Genomic DNA, 25,698 nt, shown 5'->3' on the forward strand with positions numbered 1-25,698 from the left:
TACCTTACTGCATTGGTTAGTCGCTTTGCTTACAAGGTAACTCAAAGCAACCTGCCAGAAAACCAATTCAGAACAATAAAAACATAGAAATGCAATTCAAATAAAAGACTAAAAACACAGTCGAACTACAAGAAAGGAATACAAGTCCTGCCCCACTATAAGAGGCCACAATACCCTTCCTATTAAGGATCAAAGCCAGGCGGGGGGGGGGGGGAGGGAAATTATTTGCAGTGCACCTAAAACTGAATAATGATGGCGCTAGGCGCAGCTTCTGAAAAAGTGATTCCACAAGTTTTTCACTTCCTGGAACGGCATGGAAAGCGAAATAAACACTATCTGTCAAAATTTGCAGTTGTTTGAATTTTGGGAAGTTCTCCAACCAAATTAGAAAAAAAGACAAATCTGTATGTAATAGTGGAAAAAATGCATTCTACCTGGATAAATTTCTTGCAAAAAAAATGTGCCTGGAAGGTATAAATGTATCTTTGGAAAAGGTTCATGCTAAGATTCTGGTGAATTTTCACGAGGATTCCTCCCATCAGTGGTAAACCGTTGCAGAAATGTGGAGAATTGAAATCAAGGTTGGAGAATGCTAGAGGAAGCGAAATTGACAGATTCAGCCCTTCTTGGGAGGTTGTTCCCCCTATTTCCCCCAGTGCCACAAGCCAGTAAAATAGACCACAGAATAAGAAAAAACTCTAATGTGATGCGTCACACATTCTCAGCTGTACTAATTACGAGGGGTTGATTATGCCGTAATGTGTAGTTCAGGCCAGTTCCTCTTGCTTGACCCTAGTTGAGAGGAGTTGGGATGCAAAACCCCCCCCCACACACAAATGAACAGCAATAGCCCCTTGAACATTTTGCTGCCCAGAGCTCTTTGAAGGCAAGAGTAGAATACAAGTGAATTTGAAACCAAACATTAATGCAGGATGGAAATCAAAAGATACCAGCTACATTATTCGATACCACATTGACAAAACTGGTACGCGCTGCCATCACAGGGAACGACTTAATGAACATTCCGAGTAGGATTTCTAATTACAAAAGTCTCCAATTCTTTGTATGCTAATTCAGTATCTGAAGCAGCATCAATGAAATGCGGTGCTTGTGACATTTTTTTTTATTCATTCCACATAGAAAAAAGCATGCAGTATTAATGTAAAACAGTACAGTATTCATGTAAAATGCTCAGTGCACATTTGGTAAACAAGGCATTAGCATACCAACCCATTTTTATGAACTACACAGTCACAAAACAACACGGTCTTGTACAACAGTGGCACTTTCTCATTTTGGAAAGCTGAAAGCAGTGTTTAATTAAAAAAAAAGGAGAGCAAAGAAGCAAAAAGGACTGGGTTCTGTGTCTTCAGCAAAACAACATTATTTTTTCCAAATGAAAACTGCCAAAGAAAGAGACTAACAGCTACATATTCAAAGCTACAGATTCAGCAAAGACTCATGCAGGTGCGAGCAAGCAAATGTTTTGCGGTGGAAGCCAGTTTCGGAGAGAAGCTGGGCTTTGTGATGATAGCTCCTGTCACATTTTTGCAGAAGAAAACGAGAAGCAACGCAGCCACCCCACTGGTGTCAAACCCACATCACGATTTGTCTCCACGAGAAACTGCTTTGAAGATCTGTCAAGGCTCAGTAACTGGGCATTTAACAGCTCCTCACAGGATAGAGACCTCCTATAACCCAACGCTAAAGAAGCAAAAAGAAACCCCGAGGTGCCTAAACCTGAAGACATCTATCGAGAGATAAACGTTAGGAAGATTTATTCTTCTTCAAGAAAATGTACTCCAAAGCAGAGGGGGAAAGAACCTGTGGGTCTACAGATGTTGCCAGACTCCCACCAGCCCAGCAGATTGTCAGGAATAATGGGAATTGTAGTCTGGATGAATCTGGGAAGGCCACAGGATCCTCACCCCTGCACCAAAGGATTTCGACACTCCGTCGCTCAGTGTCAAAGTAGGACAGACTGAGGTCACTGGAGAACTCAAAGGGAATTTGCAAGGGATGGTGAAGGAACGAACATTTTCACATTGGCACTAAAGTATCGTGTTTAGGAAAACAAAACAAAAAAAACCCACTGAAAGTCAAGAAGGGAATCAGTTCTTGGTCGTTTTTGAGGGACTCGCGCTGGACAGGCTACTCTGGATTTTCCTTTTCGCCGACGCGTGGATGCTTTTGGCTTTTCTGTCGGGTATGAAGGAAGACGACCAAGGAGACTGGAGTTGGTTGTGGAGGGTCTGCAGCTCGGGCGCCACCTTATAGAGAGGGGACCCAAGTTTGTGCTCTTCAAATGACCCTCGAGAGTTGCTAAACAGAAAGCTTGGGGAAAGCTCTCTTTGGAATAGGAAACTCCGAGGTTTCGTTTCACTTGTTTCTGAAGTCCGGCTGGCAAATAACGGGAACGGCTCTGTCGTCTCTAACGCAGATGGAGAAAGGATGGAAAAGGTGGCAGACTTCCAGTCGCTCCCCTCTTCTGAATTATCACCTGCAAGAGGACATTTCAGAGCGTTTTCCTCCTTCCTCTCCTTGACAGTCTTATCCTTTTCATTGAGGAGGTCAGGACACTGCGTCGACTTGCAAGAGTTATCCAGGTCAGAAGACGACTTGGAAGTGTAATAGGGGCTCTTGCTATTGTCCGACTCGGACATCATCGAATCCAGCTCGGAGATTTTATCAAGGTAAGCGGCATCCATAGAGGCCTCGCTGGACGTCCTGGTTCGATTCATTTCTGAAGAGCGGACAGGATGCAGCTTTTTCGGGACGCTGGTGTTGTGCGTTTTGTCGCTGGATTTCGCCGAAGGCTCGCCAGAGTCGCCGGGGGCCGCGCTGGGCTCGGCGCCCTCAAAGTTCTCGTCATAGCGTGGCTGGCACCTGTTCCAAAACACCGGCTTGTCCGAAGCAAAACAGGCCGCCTTGGTCTCGCCGCCCTCGCAACTGCTGGCGCTATGTTCCGGAGAGTCTTTGTTCCCGTCATCCGACGCCTCGCCAAAATCCTCAAACTCCAGTTTTCTCAGAAAGGTGGGTGTTGCTCTGGGATCCTCCTCTTTCGTGGCGGGGTCGTCTTTGTTGCCGGGAGTGTTCAGCTGCAGGCAACTGAGAGACAGAGGTGTGCAGGGATCTGGGAGTTCATACAGCTCTTCTTTATACGGCACACAGTCTTCTATTTTATCCCATGTTTGCTCCGAGCAGGTGTCCATTTCGGAGCCCCCTATATCCAAGAGGCCCTCCTGAGAGCCGGCGAAAACGTCCGTGCCAGACGAGCACTGGGCAACGGGCTCATCCGAACATCCCCGGCCGGCTGAATTTAGGCACACGTCATTGCTGCTCCCCAACAGCCCGCTACCTGCCGGCTGCTCGAGGTCATCCGGGCTGTGGCTAGTGCACAAGCAGCTCGGGTCTATGGGCTCTTCCGGGCTCTCCAGCAGCGCTATCTCGCTGGCTGCGCTCCTGCCACTCTCTTTGTCCTCCATGGGATCCGCCGCGTCGCTTTCAGGGCTTGTACTTTTCCGTTGGCTGCCTTCCCTCTTCAGCCGAGCGACCTGAGCTTCCAGGTCTTCGATGTAGGCATCGCTTCTCTCCAAAGCTTTCTTCAGGCGGTTGGTTTCGCGCTCGCACTGTTCCAGCTTGGACTGAAGCACGGCGACGGTAAACCTCCCGAATCTGCAGGAAACCAAAATGCGAGGCGTTTAAAGAGGGTTAAAGGAAACAGAGAGTCAACCGACACCCCAATTCTTACTGTTTCACTTATTTATACAAGAAGCAACCCTCAACAATCCCATTTACCCTGCCATAGCTTTACGACAGAGGCAAGATCAACAAAACGTGGTTCTACAGGCCTCCTAGAAGAAACCTGCGGCTTGAAAGTTAAAGGTAATTAAACAGACAATTTGTTATATGCAAACAACTCATAGCTCTGACGAAGGTGGCTCAGAAGACAGACACATTTATGGAGTTAGGAAAAGTAAGAGGGACTCTGAGAAGGAAGGGAAAATGGCAGACATGGAATGGGAAGGGAGATGAGGAATCTGTGGTCTCTCCAGGCATTGCTGGGCTATTTACAGTGGTACCTCGCAAGACAAAAAACTCGCTAGACGAAAGGGTTTTTTGTTTTTTGAGCTGCTTCGCTAGACGATTTTCCCTATGGGCTTGCTTCGCAAGACGGTAACATCTTGCAAGTTTGTTTCCTTTTTCTTAACACCGCAGAATGGTGCAGGAGAAAGCCCTCAATGGCCTCAGCCCTGTATATCTGAAGGAGCATCTCCACTTCCGTCGTTCAGCCCAGACACCAGATCCATCTTTGAGGGCCTTCTGGCGGTTCCCTCACTCCGAGAAGTGAAGTTACAGGGAACCAGGCAGAGGGCCTTCTCGGTAGTGGAGCCCTCCCTGTGGAACGCCCTCCCACCAGATATCAAAGAGAAAAATAACTACCAAACTTTTAGAAGACATCTAAAGGCAGCCCTGTTTAGGGAAGCTTTTAATGTTTAATAGGTTATTGTATTTTATTGTTTTGTTGGAAGCCGCCCAGAGTGGCTGGGGAAACCCAGCCAGATGGGCAGGGTATAATTATTATTATTATTATTATTATTATTATTATTATTATTATTATTATTATTATTATTATGGCCCTGGCGACACACTCGTGATAAATCCTAGTTTCTTGACCCTTCTTTCCTCAATGTCTTTCCTCTGTAGCATTATTTTAACAGTAAACAGCTGAAGGATAAGAGTGCTGACCATCACAATCACTCCTCCATCATCCAGCATAAAATTTGTCTGTGGAATGCCCTCCCATCAGATGTCAAGGAGATAAATAGCTATACAACTTTTAGAAGACATCTGAAGGCAGCCTCGTATCGGGAAGTTTTTAATGTCTGATGTTCTGCTTATGGTTTTCTATCTTTTGGAAGCCGCCCAAGAGTGGCTGGGAGAACCCAGTCAGATGGGTGGGGTACAACTAAAATAATGATACCAGCTCCTCCATACTTGGAAGCCGTGCCCACACTAGGATGGGTCATGCCCATGCCTTTAAAAGTCAGCAAAGCACCACTCTGCGACAAAACCAAGAGCATGGTGATTATGCCCTATTTAAGCCCCAAAATTCTACATCTATGATAAAAGGGAGCAGAGAATACTTTAGAAAAAAGAGAGTCTACGGCTGAAAATTAAACCATTAGCAGCACTAAGGCAATAACAAGCAGAAGATTACCCTACCAGGGGCTGGACCTATCCATTCAACTCAAATATGCATGAAGAATTATCCCCTAAAACAATGGCAGAGATTTATGATAACATTTGAACAGCAGTCCACATCTTGAAATATTTACATTCAATCATTTTCTTACAGCTCAGCAGTGTTTTACAATATACATTTCATCCACAATGTCACCTTGTCAAATATAAAAATGCCAATATGAAATTCAGTAATTGTCACCATCCTTTAGAGGTTTTTTTTTTTTTTAAAAAAAAGACTCATTTGGAGCCTTGCGATTATTTTCCTCTCTGATGTACAGCTTTCTCCCGGCTTACGCAGTGCTGGAACTTTTAAAAAAATAAAATAAAAAATCTTTTGCAAAGCTCCTTGTTTCCTTGGAACTCCAAACCCGCACTTCAAAAAAACCACAGCAGTCAGTTGAGCAGAGCGGTGCTTTTGATGAAGAGTTTGTGCTGACTCCCTAGATCATTTTGCTTCACAAGTTTTAGTTAGATTTCTGGGCCTAATTCGAAGTGCTGGGGCCTGCCTAAAATGGCTTGGTACCTAGATCTCTGAAGGATATGCCCTTCCTCAACCTGTAAACTCAGGCTTATCTTCAGAGTTCCTCCTCCGGCTGCCCCAAGCCATCTGAAGTGAGGCACGTGGCAATTAGGAAGAGAGCCTTCTCAGTGGTATTAATATTATGCTATTATTATTTGAATTTGTTATTATTTGAATTTGTTATTATTATTGAATTTGTATAGTGCCCTATACATGGAGGTCTCAGGGACGTTCACAGAATAAATCAAAATATAAAACCACAAAATACATAATCAAAATAATAACAACAACAACAACAACCCCATAACACCCCCACTCGAAAAAGCCCCACATTTTAAAAGGGCATAGGATGGGGTGATAGCACCCCAGATGTAGAATATTCACCCTGAGGAGGTTTGACTGGTTCACCATCATCATGATAATAATAATAATAATAATAATAATAATAATAATAATAATAATAATAATAATTATTATTATTATTTATACCCACCCATCTGGCTTCCCCAGCCACTCTGGGCAGCTCCCAACAGAATTAAAAGAACAATAAAACACCAGACATTAAAAACTTCCCTAAACAGGGCTGCCTTCAGATGTCTTCTAAAAGTCAGATAGTTGTTTATTTCCTTTACATCTGATGGGAGGGCGTCCCACAGGGCGGGTGTCACTACCAAGAAGGCCCTCTACCTGGTTCATACTGAGAGCTGCTGCTCAAATTTCACCCGAAGCAAAATTGGGGGTAAGTCCTTAGACAGAAGAGCTGATAAATTCTGAAGGATGTGGTGAGAGGAACTTAAAAGCGTTCTGCAATTGCTGAAGTGCACACCCGACCAAGAGACTGAAGATGCAACATGAAGCACACCCACAGGTGCAAGAAATAACAAAAACTGATCAAAAATTAACTGTGTCAGGTGAAGAGACTACAAGCTGAACTCTTCTTGCACAGATTTATAAATATATTTAACTTTCAGTCACTGTATTTGCGGTTTTAATATTGCATATTGGATTTGTGTTTCTTTTCTAAGCCTTGTTGAGTATTCATTTGAACTGAAGAGCTGGGTAGAAGTATCACACACACACATACATAAATGTATCGGTTATAATTTTTGTGCTGGGCAAAGTTCTTCCTGGTTTCTCTCTGTCTCTCATGCCTTGTTACGCTGCCGTTTCTACGAGGATATACGCTCGGTATTTATTACCCCTGCTATGCAAAAATCTCCAAATGAATCCGAACTTCAATGTCTAAAATCCTTGGTAGAGGACAAGGATCCTGAGATCACGTTAAGGGTAGCCAAATTCTGTGCAATTGCCATAAAACTGAGGGAACAGGCTGTGCTATCATAATGATTAAGGCCTTAAATGATAACTTTAGTTTATATGTTAGTGACCAAGTTTTAATTTATATATTTTTAAACTGTTGCTATATCTGTATTGTCCCTGTTATACCTAATTGCAAATTCAAATGTATCCCTATTGTGTTTTATGACTTCCTTGATATTGCATGTGGGCTGGAACTGGTCTGTGACCAAAATAATAAAATTCATTCATTCCTGGTTTCCCAAGATGTCTGAATTTAGGCAGCGGGGGAGGGGGGGTTGCCCACTTTTACTCGCCATTTAAATTTTTGCTATTTAAAGCACCACTTTAGCTAATGGGGCCTCCTGCTGCCGTTGCGCCGCCAGAGCACGATTTCTGTTCTCATCCTGAAGCAAAGTTCTTCACCCGAGGTACTATTTCTGGGTTAGCGGAGTCTGTAACCTGAAGCGTATGTAACCTGAAGCGTATGTAACCCGAGGTACCACTGTATTATGCAAACCAGTTGCACATTCAAAATGGTTGCCGAGCAGAAGCATTTGGGGGAAGTTGGAAATTCTCTCGGGGCCTTCTTGTCGTCCTCCTAAGCAGAGTGGAGTGGCGAAGGGCACACAACGAAATGCAAGTTTCAGCGGGGGGGGGGGGGACCCTCTCCCTGCTTTCCAATGCTCAAAAAGTACTGTTGGATGCTGCCAACAGAGGCTGAGGCAGCCTTTGAACCCAGCCTCCACTGTTCAAATTCCAACAACACTTGTCTGCCACTGGAAAAGCAGGGAGCGTGTCGCTTTCCCTTCAGGCTGGTCACCATCTATCTTCAATGCATCAGTAGCAGCCCCCCTTGGAAGGATAACCTAGCTCGTACTTGGCACATTCACAGTGCTGCAAGAAAGGATTGATGGTGAGAAGACACGGGGGCCTGTTAGCAAGCTGCCGTTTACTTTGAGAGCCAGCCGTAGTTGCTGCGGAAGAGAGAGACTTGCCTGTGCAAGATATGCAACAACTGAGCACGGTTCACTTATATGCAGATCTAGCAGAAAAGTCCAATGGAAGAAATGTGTCAGATGTTTATTTAATGCAAGCTGCATTAGAGCCAACCTCTAATTTGCTTACCAAGAGAAAGCATTGTACTCTCAAGCGCAGGTTCTCTTAAGAAGTGTCTCTGGACCTCAGAAAGACCACCATTCTAGCAGCCATAAGGGACACATGGAGAAGTACAGACATCAGCACATTAACTAACCCACCAGTCTATTTCTAGTGCATTCAACACAGGAAGGAAGTTAGGTAGGAATGTATCTCACGTCCGACCCAACATTGTGGTTTGCACACATCAGACAGCCAAGATGAGATGACCGCCCTCTCTCTCTCAAAGGATCATAGAACTGTAGAGTCAGAAAGGACTCTACAAGGCAGGAATCTTTTGTCCAATGTGGGGCTCAAACCCACAACCCCGAGGTTGAGAGTCTCCTACTCTACCAACTGAGCTCTCCCAGTCTCATCCTGTTCTTTGAAGTGATGGGTCTTTTAACATAGCAGATCAGGAGTGGGGAACACGAAGTTCTCCAGATGTTGTTGGGTCTCCAGCTGTCATCACCTCCAACCACCATGGCCAATGGTCAGCGATAGCAGCTGTTCACCACACTCTTTAAATTCAACAAAGAAAGAACAACAACTAAACACTGGAAGAGGCTGGTGGGCCTTGGGGGGGGTCCCGACGGGAATTTCCAAGGGTGCCACTGTGCCCAGAGGTGCCATGCTGGGGACCCCGGGTTCCACAACTTGTTGTATGAGTGCTGGGGGGAATGGACGATGGCCACAAAACTACTGGAGGAGTCATTGTGGAAAAGGTGGACAATGCTATGATCTGTTTCAACCAATGTTTTGAGAAGAGGGAACAATATGGCTTTCCACCAAGTTCTCTAAGTAACCTTGAGAGCAACCAGGAGTAGGCTAGACTTTCCCACCTCTGAGGCCAACCTGGAAACACTACGGGTTGGTGGAGGAAGAATGGATGGTACCCTTCAGATGTTGTTGGACTATAGCTCTCATCATCTCCCTGATCATCTCCCATGGCTGGGGCTGATGGGAGTTGAAGTCCATCAACATCTTGAGGGTACCATGTTGGCTATCCCTGCTCTACCCTTTGCCTGTCCATTAATTTACTTCCATAGATCCCCTTGCCACCCAAGCATCTGAATACAAGGCTGTAGTTAGCAGTACCATTGTCGTGAAGGAAGGGGGAATCATTTTTAACTGCTGTTGATTTGATCGTCCTGTTTGTGCATCTCAACCCTTGGACCTTCGGGCTGCAGGGTGGACTACAAACACTTTTAACAAAACCAATAAATTTCCACCTGAATACCTGTGGTGCAAGTTGTTTTGAGGACTCATAAGTAAATCTATTTTTTTATTGTTATTCTATAGAACAGCACAGGGGGTTGTGGTGGTGGTTGGGCGGGGGAGGGGAAGTAGGAAACGGGCAAATATCAAGCAGTTTTTGTAATATCGTTGTAGGTGGTTTTGAAACAAATCTAATATAAATCACCATGCATTCAAACAGAGACGGCATGTAGCATCTAAGTCTGAAGGAAGATAAGCCGTTCAGAATTCCTATTTAATCTCCACACACACACACATACACACACAAAAGAAAGACAAAGCTCTCCACCAGCCCAGTCTGCATTCTTGCAACAGCGGTTATGGTCCTCCAGTAGCTGCGTATGATCGTATGAATAATGCACGACAGGTTTTAAAATATTTACATACTTCTGGGGCGATCGGCTTCCAACCTCAGCCTTTAGCCGCAAGTTCTCCCTCACAAGGCCACTGTTTTCGAGCCTCAGCTTCTTATTTACCTATATGGAAATAAATAGGATTATAAGCGCGCAGGGGGGAAAAACCCCAAACAAACTCACTCGTAATGTTTATAAGACTTTAAAGGAGGGGAAGCATATTTAGACAGGAGCAACAGTTAACTCCGCTCCCTCTTCTCCGAGACCCTCGACAGAGACACCACTTAAAAATTACCCTGGGAAATGGCTTGCAAAAACTGGAGAGAGAACAGGCATTTTTAATTTATATTCCCAAAATACACCGCAAGGCTTCTATCCAGGGAAATAAACAGAGCCATGTTAGTTCAGCCTGACAGTCATTAAGGGGTGGTGGTGGGGAGGTACTAATGGCAATTCCATGTTCCCCCCCTCCTTCTCCTCCACATGACTAAATACTTTAAATGCATTAACATTACAATGTGCAGGTATCAGCAAAATGAGTGTCGAACAGCTTCCTGAATCTCCCAAACCGAGTTAAGATTGTCAAGTGGCTTTTTCCCCTTATAGAAAAAAAATAAAAAGAGAGGCACAGACACACACACTCTAGAGAACAAAATCCGCAATGACAACTTATTTGCCAGGCCCCATTGGTGTCGCTTGCAGAATGCTGCTATTAATAAGCCTCAGGATTTAAAGCCCCTCTTGTCTCCGCGAACGGAATCAAGTGTCTCGTTTTCCGTTAAGGGCAAGGAAGCCACAGGCGCACACGTTCGCACACTCACAACAAAGGTCAGAAATTCAGTTGCGCACCAGGGCTGCGGCCCACAGGCCAAATTTTGACCCATATCCCTGTCTCCTCCAAACCACACCTGCTTGCCCCATGCTTGACGGTGTACCCACCTGGGGACACAGCACAGCCGATACCTGCATAAAACAGGGGCTGAAGTCATGGCTCTACCAGCTGATGGGCTGTTGGTTCAAGCCTGCAGGATTGGCTGCAGGACCCTGCAGCTGACAAACAACACAAAGACTTGGCGCTCGAGAAACGCAGACACGGGGCTTGCAAAGCGTCTTTGTGCTGTGTTTCCGACAGACCACTTGACCGTCAGCGGCTGCACATGGGTCTTTCGCGGGCAGGCGGAGAAACCCCCCCTGCCCATCATCTGACCATGCAAGAGGAAAGGTGTGTGAGCACGGCCTGAGACAGAGGCTCCCTACAGCTTGTTTACATTATGCTAAACCAGGATAGGGATGTTGTGGCTCTTTGGCACTGAGCAAATGTCATGGAGGGGTGGACAATTTGGAGAGAGAAAAAGTGGAGTGGGGGAGCCTAAATAGGTGGAGCGAAGGCAAAGAGGTCTAAGCTATCAGGAGGGACAGTTACAAGATTGTGGGTCCTAAATGAAGGGAACATGCATGTGCCATCCAGTAATAATAATAAGAACAATAATTTGTTATTTATACCCCGCCCATCTGGCTGGGTTTCCCCAGCCACTCTGGGCGGCTCCTAACAGAATATTAAAAACACGATAAAACATCAAACATTAAAAACTTCCCTAAACAGGGCTGCCTTTAGATGTCTTCTAACTGTCTGATAGTTGTTTATTTCCTTGACATCTGAAGAGAGGGTGTACCAGAGGGCGGGTGCCACTACCGAGAAGGCCCTCGGAGCTGGACTTCAGTGTCTGGGCAGAATGATGGGGGTGGAGACACTCCTTCATGTATACTGGGCCAATGCCTTTTAGGGCTTTAAAGGTCAGCACCAACACTTTGAATTGTGCTCAGAAACGTACTGGGAGCCAATGTAGGTCTTTCAGGACCGGTGTTATATGATCTCGACGGCCATGAAGGGAACATTCATGTGCCATTCTGTTAATTACAGGCAGCCTCCATTTTAGTCGTGGCCGATACGTGCGCTGAGATACACGTGCGCTGAGACACACATAGATACACAGAGCTGAGCCCAAAAGTGACCTGGAAACGTCATAAAATACATCACTAAAAGGGCGGAATGGGGGACGGGGTATTTCAATCGTGCAAGATTTCACTCAGGTGTGCAATGACCCAGAACTCAATCCCCGCACGGATCAGGGCTTGCCCATGCCGTCCAATGATGGTGTGTTGAAAAAGAAGACGGAAGATGGACCTCATAGACCCATGTTCTTGGTTTCATGGAATATTGGACAATGGCCAATTAACAGGAAGCCCACTGACCCAGTGCCTCAACCCTATTTCGCTTCTCAACCCACCTAGGAAATTACACAAGAGGTCACACTGCCTGTTATCCCTGCCCATTCAATATCGTCGGATTTCACATTCATTACCTCCGTTAGCGCTCCCATGTCCTCCTTCACTTTTTCATACATATCATTAGCCGCCTGAAGCTTCTGTGTCCATACCGCCAAAGTCTCTGGATCCACCTTGTGCTTGTCCTCCGAGAGTCCTGGACTCGCCCCGGTTTTGTCAGACACGTCTAGCGTCTCGGGGTGCAGGACAGATTTGAGCTGCGCCTCCAGGCTGAGCTTGCTCCCTTTCAGCTCCTCCACCTCCTTCTGCAGAGATTCTATTTCATCCTTCCGAGTGAGGCAAACCCACGGCCGATTGGGGTGCAGAAGAAACATGTTTTTGCAGGAGGCAGGAAAAGAAGAGGGGAAAACAACAACAAAAACGGCTAAGTTTCTTTGTTATACTGCTCAGTTCTCCTGCAGGTTTTTGTAGGCTGATCCCGGTACAGAAAATGAGCTTTTATGAACCTGTCATAAAAGAGTACAGTGGTACCTCTGGTTACAAACTTAATTCGTTCCAGAGGTCTGTTCTTAACCTGAAACCGTTCTTAACCTGAGGTACCATTTTAGCTAATGGGGCCTCCCACTGCTGCCAGTGCACAATTTCTGTTCTCATCCTGAGGTAAAGTTCTTAACCCAAGGTACTACCTCCGGGTTAGCGGAGTCTTTAACCTGAAGCATTTGTAACCTGAGGTACCACTGTACATGTATATTCAGGGTGAGTCTTTTAAAACAGGCCCTGTGGAACATGTGTACTGTCACTTTTAAACGACTCACCGTGTGTGTGTGTGTGTGTGTGTGTGTGAGAGAGAGAGAGAGAGAGAGAGAGAGAGAGAGAGAGCGCCTATAGTACTGGATCAGGCCAAAGGCTGATCTCATACAGCATCTTTTTCTCAGCGGAGCCTAGGCAGATGCATAATTCAAAGTGTTGGTGCAGACCTTTAAAGCCCTAAATGGCCTTGGCCCAGTATACCTGAAGGAGAATCTCCACCCCCATATTTCACTGAGATCCAGCACCGAGGGCCTTCTGGTGGTTCCCTCACTATGAGAAGTGAGGTTACAGGGAAACAGGAAGAGGGCCTTCTCGATAGTGGTGCCCACCCTGTGGAACGCCCCCCATCAGATGTCAAGGAAATCAACAACCATCCGACTTTTAAAAGACATCTGAAGGCAGCCCTGTTTAGGGAAGTTTTTTATGTTTGATGTTTTATCGTGTTTCTAATATTCTGTTAGGAGCCACCCAGAGTGGCTGGGGAAACCCAGCCGGATGGGCTGGGTATAAATAATAAATAATTATGCTTATAATTATTATTTTAGCCAGATCTGTACGGAACAGCACCTTGGAAGACAAAGCAGTTTCAAAATATGGGCTTCCATCCAGTGTACACCTTAAGCTCCTCAATATACAGATAGTGTACAGGCTTGGTTTCTAACACCGGACTAGAGAACCCACTGATTCGCCAGGGCTTGCAAAGCCCCCAGAACATCCACAAAGACCCTCCTGCAAAGCCTTGCAGAGTACTTTGCTTTTAGCTGAGCCAGGTCATTACCTGCCCCACACTTCACAGGTGTAGGGCAGGTGGGTGTGGCTGGGCCAAAATGGCCTTGCGGACCTAATAAGGTCCATAGGTTGTTGGTTTCCCATCCCTAATGTGTCCCAAGGGAGTTGGCTCCATACAAACCAGAACCTCACAAACTGCCCTTCCTGACACGGTCTTACCTCATATTCTTTGTGCATTAGCTCCAGCCTCGTTTTGCGGAGCTGTTTCCTGACTGTCGGGCTGAACACAGGGTTGCTTTCACTCGTCCCTCCTGCAGCAACACAACAAGCAAGGCTCCGTTCAGCACTCAGCTTTCTTCTAAACATCTGCAGCCCCTCCAGATGTCTCCAGACCACAATATCCCTGCCTCAACATCTGGAGGGGCAGCAGGTTTGCACACTTCGTTTTGAAGTTTAAATATAATTTGTTTTAAGATTACGATTCACAAAGGCTGTCGCATCCTAAAGTCACTCTCCTCCTGACAAACACCCTGAGAGACGTGCAATGAAATCTTATTTATATTTATAAAATTCATTACATCTTCTGCGTGCCTACTCAGAAATCAGAATGCTGATTTCCATAGGCCTTGCTGCCAGGTAGAGGATTGCAGCCTAAAGTCTTCTTTACTTATAATCTGGGGTTGCCACCACCTCTGCGATCGCTCCCATGTAGTTTCCTGGAATGTGTAACACATATAGGTAAAGGGACCCCTGACCATTAGGTCCAGTCATGACCGACTCTGGGGTTGCGGCGCTCATCTTGCTTTATTGGCCGAGGAAGCCGGCGTACAGCTTCCGGGTCATGTGGCCAGCATGACTAAGCTGCTTCTGGTGAATCAGAGCAGCGCATGGAAACGCCATTTACCTCCCCGCCAGAGTGGTACCTATTTATCTACTTGCACTTTGCTGTGCTTTCGAACTGCTAGGCTGGCAGGAGCAGGGACCAAGCAACGGGAGCTCACCCCGTCGCGGGGATTCGAACCGCCAACCTTCTGATCGGCAAGTCCTAGGCTCTGTGGTTTAACCCACAGTGCCACCCATATACCTGACAACAACTCTGTGAGGTAGGCTAAGTGGGGGGGGGGAGTAACTGGCCCAAGGTCAAGCAGTGAACTTCACGGCTTGAGTGGAGATTTGAATTCAGGTTTCCCAGGCCAACATTTCACTTCAGGGTTGCCGACTCTGGGAGCATATGATTTGCAAACTGGGCAAACTGGCACAAACAACAAACTCAGCACATGTTGAATCTATTCTATTGGCTAGAACAGAATACTTCTTTCAAGCCTCATTTCAGCAGGGGCAGGGACCCTGTGGGTGCCAGGAATATGGTCTTGGCACATGCCCCTGTGGGTACTGCGTTGACGACACCACTACACCCCACTGCAGCGCACTGGCTGGAGAATCAAGGCTATGGCTGGGAACACCTGGGTTTGCGGGATAACATGTCCCATTCACCCTATCACGGTCAAATCTGTTTCTCGGGGATGTTGCAAAAACAAAATGGGATATAGTGAAATGGACGCCACCGTTGCAAAAAAGGCAGAATAAAAATACAAGAGCTGGTTGTGAGCCTTGGCAGAAATAGCGCAGCTGGATGCTACAAAGGCTCCATGCCATTCAGAGGATAAAAAGATTCTGCATGCATTTGATGGGAGGGGGAAAGGCTGCCTTACCTAAGACCTCCTTGCAAGGATTGTCAGTGGTGATGGGGATCCTACAAGCAGGACACTGACTGTTGTTCTTCAGCCACACTTCGATACAAATGGAGCAGAAGACATGGTTGTTGGCACAGATGACCGGATGACGGACCTTGCAACAGAGAGGGTATAAGAATTAAAAAGGTATTCTAGCAGCAATTGCTCTTTTCCCTTTTTGGCTTGGAACACACATAAAAATGCTTAGCATACAAGGAACATAGAATCATAGAGTTGGAAGCACAGCTGTCAACGTTTCCCTTTTTTAAAGGGAAATTCCCTTATTCCAAATAGGATTCCTTGCAAGAAAAGGGAAAAGTTGACAGCTATGGTCGGAAGGGACCCAAGGGTCATCTAGTCCAACCCCGTGCAATGCTGGAATCTCAGACAAAGCATCCCTGACAGAGGCCATCCAACCTCTGCTTAAATGCCTCCAAGGAAGGAGAGTCCACAAGTTCCTGAGGGAGATTGCACCACCGTCAAACAGCTCTGCCAGAAAGCTTTTCCCGTCTGTTTAGTCAGAATCTCCTTTCTTGCAACTGGAAGCCATTGGCTCGAGTCCTGCCCTCCAGAGCAGGAGAAAACAAGCATGCCTTCTCTTCCATGTGACAGCCCTTAAGAGATTTGAAGATGGCTATCCTGTCTCCTCTCAGCCTCCTCTTTCCCAGGCTAAACATATCAAGCTCCTTCAACCGTTCCTCACAGAGCTTAGTTTCCAGATCCTTGATCATCTTGGTTGCCCTCCTCTGCACACCTTCCAGCGCAACCTCAGCCCTCCAGATGTTTTAGGCCTACAACTCCCATGATCCCTAGGTAGCAGGACCAGTGGTCAGGGAGGATGGGAATTGTAGTCTCAAAAACATCTGGAGGACTGAGGTTGAGGAAGCCTGTTCCAGCTTGTCAACATCCTTCTTCAATTGTGATGCCCAGAAATGACCACAGTATTCCAGGTGTGGTCTGATTAAGGCAGAAGAAAGGTAAAGATAAAGGGACCCCTGACCATTAGGGTCCAGTCACGGACGACTCAAGGGGTTGCGGTGCTCATCTGGCTTTACTGGCCGAAGGAGCCGACGTACAGCTTCCGGGTCATGTGGCCAGCATGATTAAATGGCTTCTGGGGAACCAGAGCCGCACACAGAAACGCTGTTTACTTTCCCGCTGCAGCGGTACCTATTTATCTACTTCGTTCTTTCGAACTGCTAGGTTGGTGGGAGGAGGGACCGAGCAACGGGAGCTCAACCCGTTGTGGGGATTCGAACCACCGACCTTTTGATTGGCAACCCCTAAGCTCTGTGGTTTAGACCACAGTGCCACTCGCGAATAGAATAGAATAGAATAGAGTGGTACTATTACTTCCCTTGATCTGGACACTATACAGTGGTACCTCGGGTTAAGTACTTAATTCGTTCCGGAGGTCCGTTCTTAACCTGAAACTGTTCTTAACCTGAAGCACCACTTTAGCTAATGGGACCTCCTGCTGCCGCCGCGCCGCCGGAGCACAATTTCTGTTCTCATCCTGAAGCAAAGTTCTTAACCCGAGGTAATATTTCTGGGTTAGGTGAGTCTGTAACCTGAAGCGTATGTAACCTGAAGCGTATGTAACCCGAAGTACCACTGTACTTCTGTTGAGGCAGCCTAGAATAGCGGTAGCTTTTTTTTTGCTGTTGCTGATGAAAAGTGAAAGTGATATCAGGTCCAAGCAGCTAGAATATTATATGCACAGAAATGGAAAGAAGAGGAGTGGCAGTTTTTGAATGCAATGGACTACGCAGAAATGGCAAAGATGACAGCGAAATTAAGAGATCAAAATGATGAAATTTTCGTAGAAAAATTGAGGCTCTTTGTGGACCATTAAATATATAAATGAAATTGTGAGATAAAAGCAGCAGAAGAAAAAGGAAAAATTAATTGTAGTAGAGAAGCTTTCTGTAACAGATAAATATATATAATGCAGTAGAAAGTGTTTGAGTAAAAACACTGCGGGAGGTGAGGGTAGGAAGTCAATTTATGAAACAATGTAATTATTTGATTTTGTGAAAATGTTTGAAAAAAGTAACAAAAAAGTATAGATATTGCTTGCTAGACTTTTAGAAGATTGCCCCTGACTGCTTCCGGCACAACAGCACAACGTAACTCAAGTTTCCAGGATTTTCGCCACACTGGTTTTACACCACACTGAGAACTAGAAACTTTAGAAAATAAATAGGAAGTCCAGACTGTCCAAAGCCCAAGTTCTGCACAGTGTTTCTTCTGCACAGAACCCCAGGACAAAAGACCCAAGAGACGCGATGATAAGTGAACTCGAAACGGAGTTTAGACTTGCTGAAGAATCTGCAGCACAAAAAACTCCGCCAGTTTGCCATTTCCCTGCAGACAAAAATTAGTGAAGCTACCACGGAAGGGCAAGAGGTTTTCTCCACCCTGCTGAGATGTTCTGAGCACTGATAACCATCCAATATAATATGTTCTATTGTACAGAAGGCAGAAGTAAAGAGCTGCTATGCCACAGAGAATTGGGGCTTTAAGTATTTGTATCTTAACAAGATGCTTATATATTTTCCTAGCGGAGCACAAACAGTTTTAGAAAAATAAGTTTCTGAAAGGCATTACTAATAAGATCTCCCTTTAATTTAAAATTCTGCTTGGAGTCCAACCCTGGGATTCAATAATCAACTATAAACAGAGAAATTCTGCATTTCATAATGCTACTTCGCCCACTGCGAAAACTTCTTTAGAGACCAAAACAAATGTTACTTTTGCTCCCAAAAGCCTTTGATATATCTGTGCTTCTAAACTCTGCTCTACTTCCAGAGATATGAGACACAGGATAAAATAAAATAAAAAGCCTAATTTCTCAAGCATTGTGGTCTACTGCTCTGTCCTAGGCAAACAAACCTAAGTCCTCTACAATGCCTTGCAATGCATGTGGGGTGTCTCAGGCTCAGGGGCCAAATACAATGGTACCTCAGGTTACATATGCTTCAGGTTACATACGCTGCAGGTTACAGGCTCCACTAACCCAGAAATAGCGCTTCAGGTTAAGAACTTTGCTTCAGGATGAGAACAGAAATTGTGCTCCAGCGGCGTGGCAGCAGCAGGAGGCCCCATTAGCTAAAGTGGTGCTTCAGGTTAAGAACAGTTTCAGGTTAAGTACGGATCTCCGGAACGAATTAAGTACTTAACCCGAGGTACCACTGTATAGCCATCCAGGGCTCTCTATCTGCCCTCTGAACTCTCCTCAGACCATACCAGCGGTTTTCCATGCCCTTGTCAAGTGCCTTTGTCTCAAAATGTGTTTCCCAAACTTGGGTATCCAGCTGTTTTTGGACTACAATTCCCATCATCCCAGACCACCGGTCCCGCTAGCTAGGGACGATGGGAGTTGTAGTCCAAGAACAGCTACAGCCCCAAGTTTGGGAAATCCTGGTCTAGAATGCCTTTGGACTGCTACAAGCCTGGGTGGAGAAATAGGTACCAAAAAACCCTCAGACAAGTCAGAAACCTTTTGGATGACCAGTAGCGGGTGGCATGGCAGAGATGCTTAACTGTCCTCCTGACAGCTGAACGGCTGCTGCTTACTGGGAAGGGGGAGGTAGACAGGAGGGTCTCGCGGTGCAAACACATGGCTAGATTGGCTCAGCTGGTGTGTTTACACTGGGCCAAACTTGTTGCCACCTCCCTCCCTCCTGGAAACTGCAGCACCTGCCAGGAGGTCATGTATAAATCTCTACTCCACTGCATTGTTTGCAACTGTCTCATTTTACAGGATACCGTATTTTTCGCTCTATAGGACGCACTTTTCCCCCTCCAAAAATTAAGGGGAAATGTGTGTGCGTCCCATGGAGCGAATGCAGGCTCCTTGGCTTCAGCGATAGCAACACGAAGCCTCCGAAGCGCAGAGGGAGCGCTCCCTCTGCGCTCCGGAGGCTTTGTGTTGCTTTCGCTGAAGCCTGGAGAGCGAGAGGGGTCGGTGCACACTGACCCCTCTCACTCTCCAGGCTTCAGGGATAGCCGCCTGAAGCCTTTGGAGTGCAGCGGGACCTTGCGCTGCGCTCCAAAGGCTTCGGGTTCCTTTTGCTGAAGCCGGGAGAGCAAGACTCTCCTGGCTTCAGCAGAGAGGGAGAGCTGCGCAGCGCCCCTTCAGCAAAGCGGGAGGAGAAATGGAAGGGGCTCCGTTTCTCCTGCTGCTTCGCTGAAGGGGCGCTGAGCAGAGAGGGGGAGAATTTTTTCCCCTCTGTTCTCCCCCTCCTATGGTCCAGTGCGTCCTATGGTCCGGTGCGTCCTATAGAGCGAAAAGTGCAGGCTCGGGGCCAGAGACTCTTCTGAGCATCCAACTTCTCTGAGACAGGCTACGGAGTCAACCACAACCAGAAGTTTCACATCACCCAAGACAAAAGTCCCCCAAGCAGCACATTATGCAATAGGTTGTCCTACTCACAAAGCATTCAAGGGCACACCGTAGTGCTGTTTGTGCATCACAGAGAGTGTGCCTCTTCTAAGATGGCACCTGCCAGCTGTAGTTTCTCTAAGGGCTCTTATGAATCACCGTTTTGAGAAGTCTGCCCCATATATGGTCTGGGTCAACTTCTTCTTAGATTCAGTACATTTTCTCAAGCAAGAAAATCTAACCACAAGTGCCAGTTGCAACCCCAGCCTCCAAATGTTACTTATTTTATTTTGGAGCATTATTGTTTCTCTGTAAAGTGCCCTGGGCATAATGAGAGGGTGGGTCCCTACCACAAGAGGCTTTCAATTTATAAATTGACCCAAGGAGTAAAGGTGAAAGTAAAGGACCCCTGGATGGTTAAGTCCAGTCAAAGGCGACTGTGGGGTTGCGGCACTCATCTCGCTTTCTAGCCGAGGGAGCCAGCATTGGTCCACAGACAGTTTTCCGGGTCATGTGCCCAGCATGACTAAACTGCTTCTGGTGCAACGGAACCCCATGATGGAAACTAGAGCTCACGAAAACGCTGTTTACCTTCCCGCCGCAGTGGTACCTATTTATCTACTTGCACTGGTATGCTTTCGAATTGCTAGGTTGGAAGGAGCTGAGACAGAGCAACGGGAGCTCACCCCGTTGCCGGGATTTGAACCGCCGACCTTCTGATTGGCAAGCCCAAGAGGCTCAGTGGTTTAGACTACAGAGCCATCCGCATCCCAAGGGGTGGGAAACACTAAAGGGGCAAAAATAAGAGGACTATGCCATTGTTTCAATTACACACAGAGTTCGCTTCAGAAGGAGGGTATCGGGGCTAGGGAGCTGTCCAAAGGTTTTGCGGAAAATGTGAGTTTTAATGTGGGGCCAGCAACCAAATGCTGCTGTTTGATGTTTTCCTATTAAGTGCAGCAGCTAGCCAGTCGTGCCTTCTCAAAGGACACTCTGTTCCAGCCCTCTTGCAGGATACTCTATTCCACTCCTGATCCCCCATGATTTTCTGTTTTATTCCTCGCCCAGGCAATTGGCATTTCCTGTCCACTGAGCATGCTCAGTTCTCATTTGGCTTTTTCTGGGGTTTCCCTCTATTACATTTTTTTAAATGCAGGTACTTCTGCAAACCTTGGAGGTGGTGCCATTTTGGCTACATAAAGACCTATGCCAGGAGAACATGTCAACAGAAGATATGGGGAACCTCTGGGTCTCCAGAAGTCACTAGACCACAACCCCCACTATCTCTAACCAGTGGCCATGCCAGTGGGGTATGATGGAGTCCAGCAAGATCTGGAAGGTCAAAGGTTAGTCACCTCTGGTACACAGGATTCAGGGTGGGGGGGCACACAAAAATCGCACAGACGAGTCTTGCCTATTGATTCTTGGGAGTCCATTTCACAAACAAAGCATCATTTGTTACATGCAAAACACTAGCTAGTAAAGAACAAAGGATACCTGAAGGCCACTCTTTGGCCTCAAGCTCCCAGGTGGCCTACAATTAAAATACAACAATATACATCAATAAAAGCCAGCCAGTCCAGAAGCTTGCACCAATGAAAGTCTTCATCTGGTCCAGGAAAGTAAGTTGAAACAGGTGCACCCTCTGGAGAGGGCATTCCAAAAACCTTCTCTCTGATGGGCAGGAGAATGTTCAGTTTCAACCTACTGTCCCAACCTGCCTGGAGCTGATGGGAGTTTTAGCCCAAAATATCTGGAGGGACCAGGCTGGTGAAGAATGCTCTACCAAGTCCTAGTCTTAATGTCCTCTCTGCTTCAGGTGAAAACGCCTGCAGACAGCAAATAAAGGCACAGTATGGTTTGGGGCCTGGCTAGTGCTTGGATCCTTACCTTGACTCCGTGAACAAAGGTATGTCAGAGGTTCAAGCAATCCATCAAATAGATCCCCCTAGAGTTTCAAAGTGACTCAACATTTAGAAGATATTTAATACAACTGACAACACCATTCAAATGTCGAATGGAAGATTTCAGCAGTTTCATGATTAAGAATGCATTGCTTTTAATACAAGCAGATCAATCCACTGTAACTTTAGCAGATTACTGAAGACCAATTTATCAGTGTTTATTCTGAGGTTATTTTGGTTCTGATGTGTTACTGCAGCAGGGAAAAATATTTAATGCTGGCTTTTCCGTCTAAAAGCAATAATCATTACACTTTAGTTAAAAGATCTATAGTCCGGAAGGACTCAACCTCTACCCATTGTTTCTATATCAGTAATTTAAAAAATCAGAAGGTTCTCATATTGGTGTATGGTTTTTATTCGGGTATGTTTCTAAGTTTTTAACATCTTTATAAAGCATTCTGTTTTATTTATTTTTTTAAAGGAAGAGCAGCTATTACACTTATTTACAGGCCACTCTTTGTCTCTGACAGCAGCCCGGCAGGATGACCGACTATAATAAGCACCTTGATATTTTATGAGTTAGTCTTCACCTGAAAGGCATCAGAGGAATCACAGAATTGCAGTGTTGGAAGGGACCCTGAGGATCATCTAGTCCAACCCTCTGCAATGTAGGAATATGCAGCTATCCCATACAGGGATCGAACCTGCAACCCTGGTGTTGTCAGGACCACGCTCTAACCAACTGAGCTACCCAGTTGGTTATCAATCCCTATTGCCACAAAAGCATAGCACTGCACTATCCTGCCAAATAAGATACTCCACTAGCAAACTTGTATATGGCCCCTACGCTCAACAGGTGGTACCACACTTCCAAAAGATAAAGAAGCTATTGCACTGCACTGGAAAGAACATTACCAGCATCTCCTTAACCACAACACCCCCGTAGCTGCCGAGGTCCTCTCACAAATCCCGCAAAAACAAATTAGAGATGAGCTTGCAGTATCTCCAAATCTGGGAGAGTTGTGCACAGCTATTAACCAAATGAAAATCAACAAAGCCAGTAGACCTGATGTGATACTTGCCAAAGTCTTCAAAGTGGGTGGAAGTGAACTTACACAACAACTTCACAAGCTCATTGAAAAAATCTGGGAGAGGAGATCCCAGCAGACTTTAGGGATGCCAAAATTACCAACCTTTTTAAAAAAGGTGATAGAACGGATAGCAGAAACGATCAAGGCATCTCTTTATCAGCTGTAGCCTGCAAAATTATTGCAAGGATCTTAGCAAAACATTTCCTAACTATATCCAAGGCTACCCTTCCTGAATCCCAAAATGGTTTTCAACCTTCTAGTAGACATGATTTTCACTGCTCAACAGCTTCAAGAAAAATGTAGAAAGCAAAACCAACCCCTGTATATGGCGTTTATTGACCTCACTAAGGGCTTCGATACTGTAAATCGTAATGTCCTGTGAACTGTTCTTCTGAAAATTGGCTGGCCAGATAAATTTGTGAACATTCTTCAGTGCCTCTGTGATAATATGACAGCAACAATTGCAGATAACAATGGGTCTCAAAGCGAACCATTCACAGTGGGATCAGGTGTTAAACAGGGACGTGTTATCGCCCCAACTCTATTTATTATTTATTTTCATTGCCATGATTCTACACATTGTCGAAGGGAAACGCCTCACCAGGGTAGAAACCATATATCAAACAGATAGAAAGCTATTTAACTTGAGTAGGCTGAAAGCAAAGAGTAAAGTTACCATAACTTCCGTCATAGAGCTTCAGTATGCTGATGACAACGTAGTGCGCACACGCTCAGAGGATGACCTCCAAACCATCCTAAACATCTTAGCAGAAGCTTATGAAAAGCTTGGCCTATCGCTCAACATCCAAAAAACCAGGGTGCTGTACCAACAAGCACAAAACAACCCCTCTGCAGTGCCACAAATCCAACTCAATGGTGTAACGTTGGAAAGTGTCAATCACTTCTCCTACCTGGGCAGTTATCTTTCCACAAGGGCCAACAATGATGCCGAAATCCAGCATCACCTGAGCTCTATGAGTGCATCTTTCTCCCAATTGAAGTGCAGAGGTTTTGAGGACCGGGGCATTTGCAGGGAAACCAAAATGCTTGCTTACAAAGCTATTGCACTACCAACCTTACTGTATGCTTGTAAAACATGGACCACTTATAAACGCCATCTCCAACTCCTTGAAAGTTTCCAGCAACGGTGTCTCCGAAAAAAATTGCATATCACTTGGGAAGACAGGCGAACTAATGTCAGTGTACTGGAAGAAGCAAAGATCACCAGTGTTGAAGCAATGATTCTTCAACATCAACTTTGTTGGACTGGTCATGTTGTGCGGATGCCTGATTATCGTCTTCCAAAGCAACTACTCTATTCCAAACTTTAAAATGCAAAACGTAATGCTGGTGGTCAACAAGAGGTTTAAAGACTCTCTCAAGGCAAATCTTAAAAAATCAAGTATAAGCACTGACCACTGGGAAACACTGGGCTGCGAGTGATCCAACTTGAGAACAGCCTTTGCCAAAGGTGTCATGGACTTTGAAGACGTTTGAACTCAGGACGAAAGGGAGAAAAGTGCTAAGAGGAAGGCAAAAAACTCATTGTGATCAACTCCCACCCAGAAACCTATGTCCCCACTGTGGAAGGACGTGTGGATCCAGAATTGGCCTCCACAGTCACTTACGGACACACCGTTAAGATTGTGTTCATGGAAGACAATCTTACTCAGCTACGAGTGATCGCCAAAGAAGAAGACACTCCTGTCTCCATGAGAAAAGCCACCACCAGATCTGAAGGAGGGAAAAAGTTTTCCAACAAGCTCCATCATACTAATGGCCACAAACTTTCCATTGTGTATACAGAGCCTGCTGAAAGCAGGGTTGAAGGTGTATTGGTGAACACACTTTCCCATAAGTATCATAGCAAACAGATTGGGAGGGAGAAAAAGAAGACAGCAGACCACAGCGTGGTTGTAAATAAGATCTGAAATCATAGCTCAGGGTCATTTCTTGCAGTGCTAGTCAACATTTTCTCAGCATACATGCCATAAACGAAGATAGAAAACAAGAGGGGGGGGGGACAACAAACTCCCGCTGAACTCCTATAACATTATTGGTTGTGGAGAGCTTAGTGAAGCAAGCAGGGCTGTCCTTAAACGGGGGGGGGGGGGGGGGAGAGAGCCTGTCTGGCCTAGGCTTCTACTCCAAATTATTTGGCCTACCTTGTTACTAGCAGGTTCTCAGCCTGCAGAAACCCACATTGGAAAGCTCGTCTCTCAAAACCACTGACAAGGCATCGACTCTGATCCAAGCAATTTCCAATCACTCTAAAATAATTTTTAAAAAACCCGAAACAAACGAGGAGGAAGGGGGAAGTCTTCGTTTCGCCCCCACCCCCCGGGCCGACCCTTCATCACAGGAGCTTCCCTTCATTTTACAAAAAGTGAACGCGTCCTCATTTAAGTACTGTACAGCCCAATAAGTCTTGAAAAGCGGAAGCGAATCTTTCCGACACGGCAATGGTCCAGCTAAGGCCTCCCTTCCTCCTCCTGGCTCTAAAAGCTGCCACACACGCGAGGTTCCGGCGAACTGCAGGGACAAATCTGGGAACCGGGGAACAATCGGCTACGTGTCAGAGGGAAACGCGACAGCTTTTTGGGGGGAAAGAGAGAGGAAATCCTCCTTGGAATCCATTCTCGCTCTCCTCCCTCGCAAGGCATGGCTTTCTCCCGAGGACCACGCACGCTTAAAAGTGTCCCTTTTTTGGGGTGGGGTGGGGGTCGGTTGCATCTCGAGCGCAAGGTGCCGTTACCTTTCCCAGGCAAATGTGGCAAGTGATGGGCAGCGTGAGAGAAAGTGTTACATTCTGAACGTTCTGAGCCATTGTGACGTTTCGAATCCCGCGAGCGTGGAAGTTCCAATCCACAGGCGGCGGCGACCGCGGCGGCGGCGGCGGCGAAGGAAGACTCGCTCTCTTCAACTCTCACGCTGTTAGGGCTCCCAGT

The 25,698-nt window shown here is 46.1% G+C and overlaps 1 protein-coding gene across 2 annotated transcripts; it reads right to left on the minus strand.

Moving 5' to 3' along the window:
* Positions 1 to 1,105: 1,105 nt before the first annotated feature.
* OBI1 (ORC ubiquitin ligase 1) lies at positions 1,106 to 25,698 on the minus strand. 2 transcript variants are annotated; one of them, XM_028728274.2, is made up of 6 exons: positions 25,506 to 25,698; positions 15,348 to 15,483; positions 13,855 to 13,946; positions 12,174 to 12,422; positions 9,845 to 9,933; positions 1,106 to 3,675 (listed from the first exon to the last, which is right to left on the minus strand). In XM_028728274.2, exons 1-6 carry the CDS (start codon positions 25,575 to 25,577, stop codon positions 2,112 to 2,114), a joined length of 2,202 nt encoding a protein of 733 aa, XP_028584107.2. In that variant the 5' UTR covers positions 25,578 to 25,698; the 3' UTR covers positions 1,106 to 2,111. The 2 variants fall into 2 exon arrangements, with proteins under 2 accessions (XP_028584107.2, XP_028584108.2); XM_028728275.2 differs by lacking the exon at positions 25,506 to 25,698 and adding an exon at positions 24,916 to 25,346.

Source organism: Podarcis muralis, chromosome 4 (assembly GCF_964188315.1).
Source record: "Podarcis muralis chromosome 4, rPodMur119.hap1.1, whole genome shotgun sequence".
Classification (NCBI taxonomy): Eukaryota; Metazoa; Chordata; class Lepidosauria; order Squamata; family Lacertidae; genus Podarcis; species Podarcis muralis.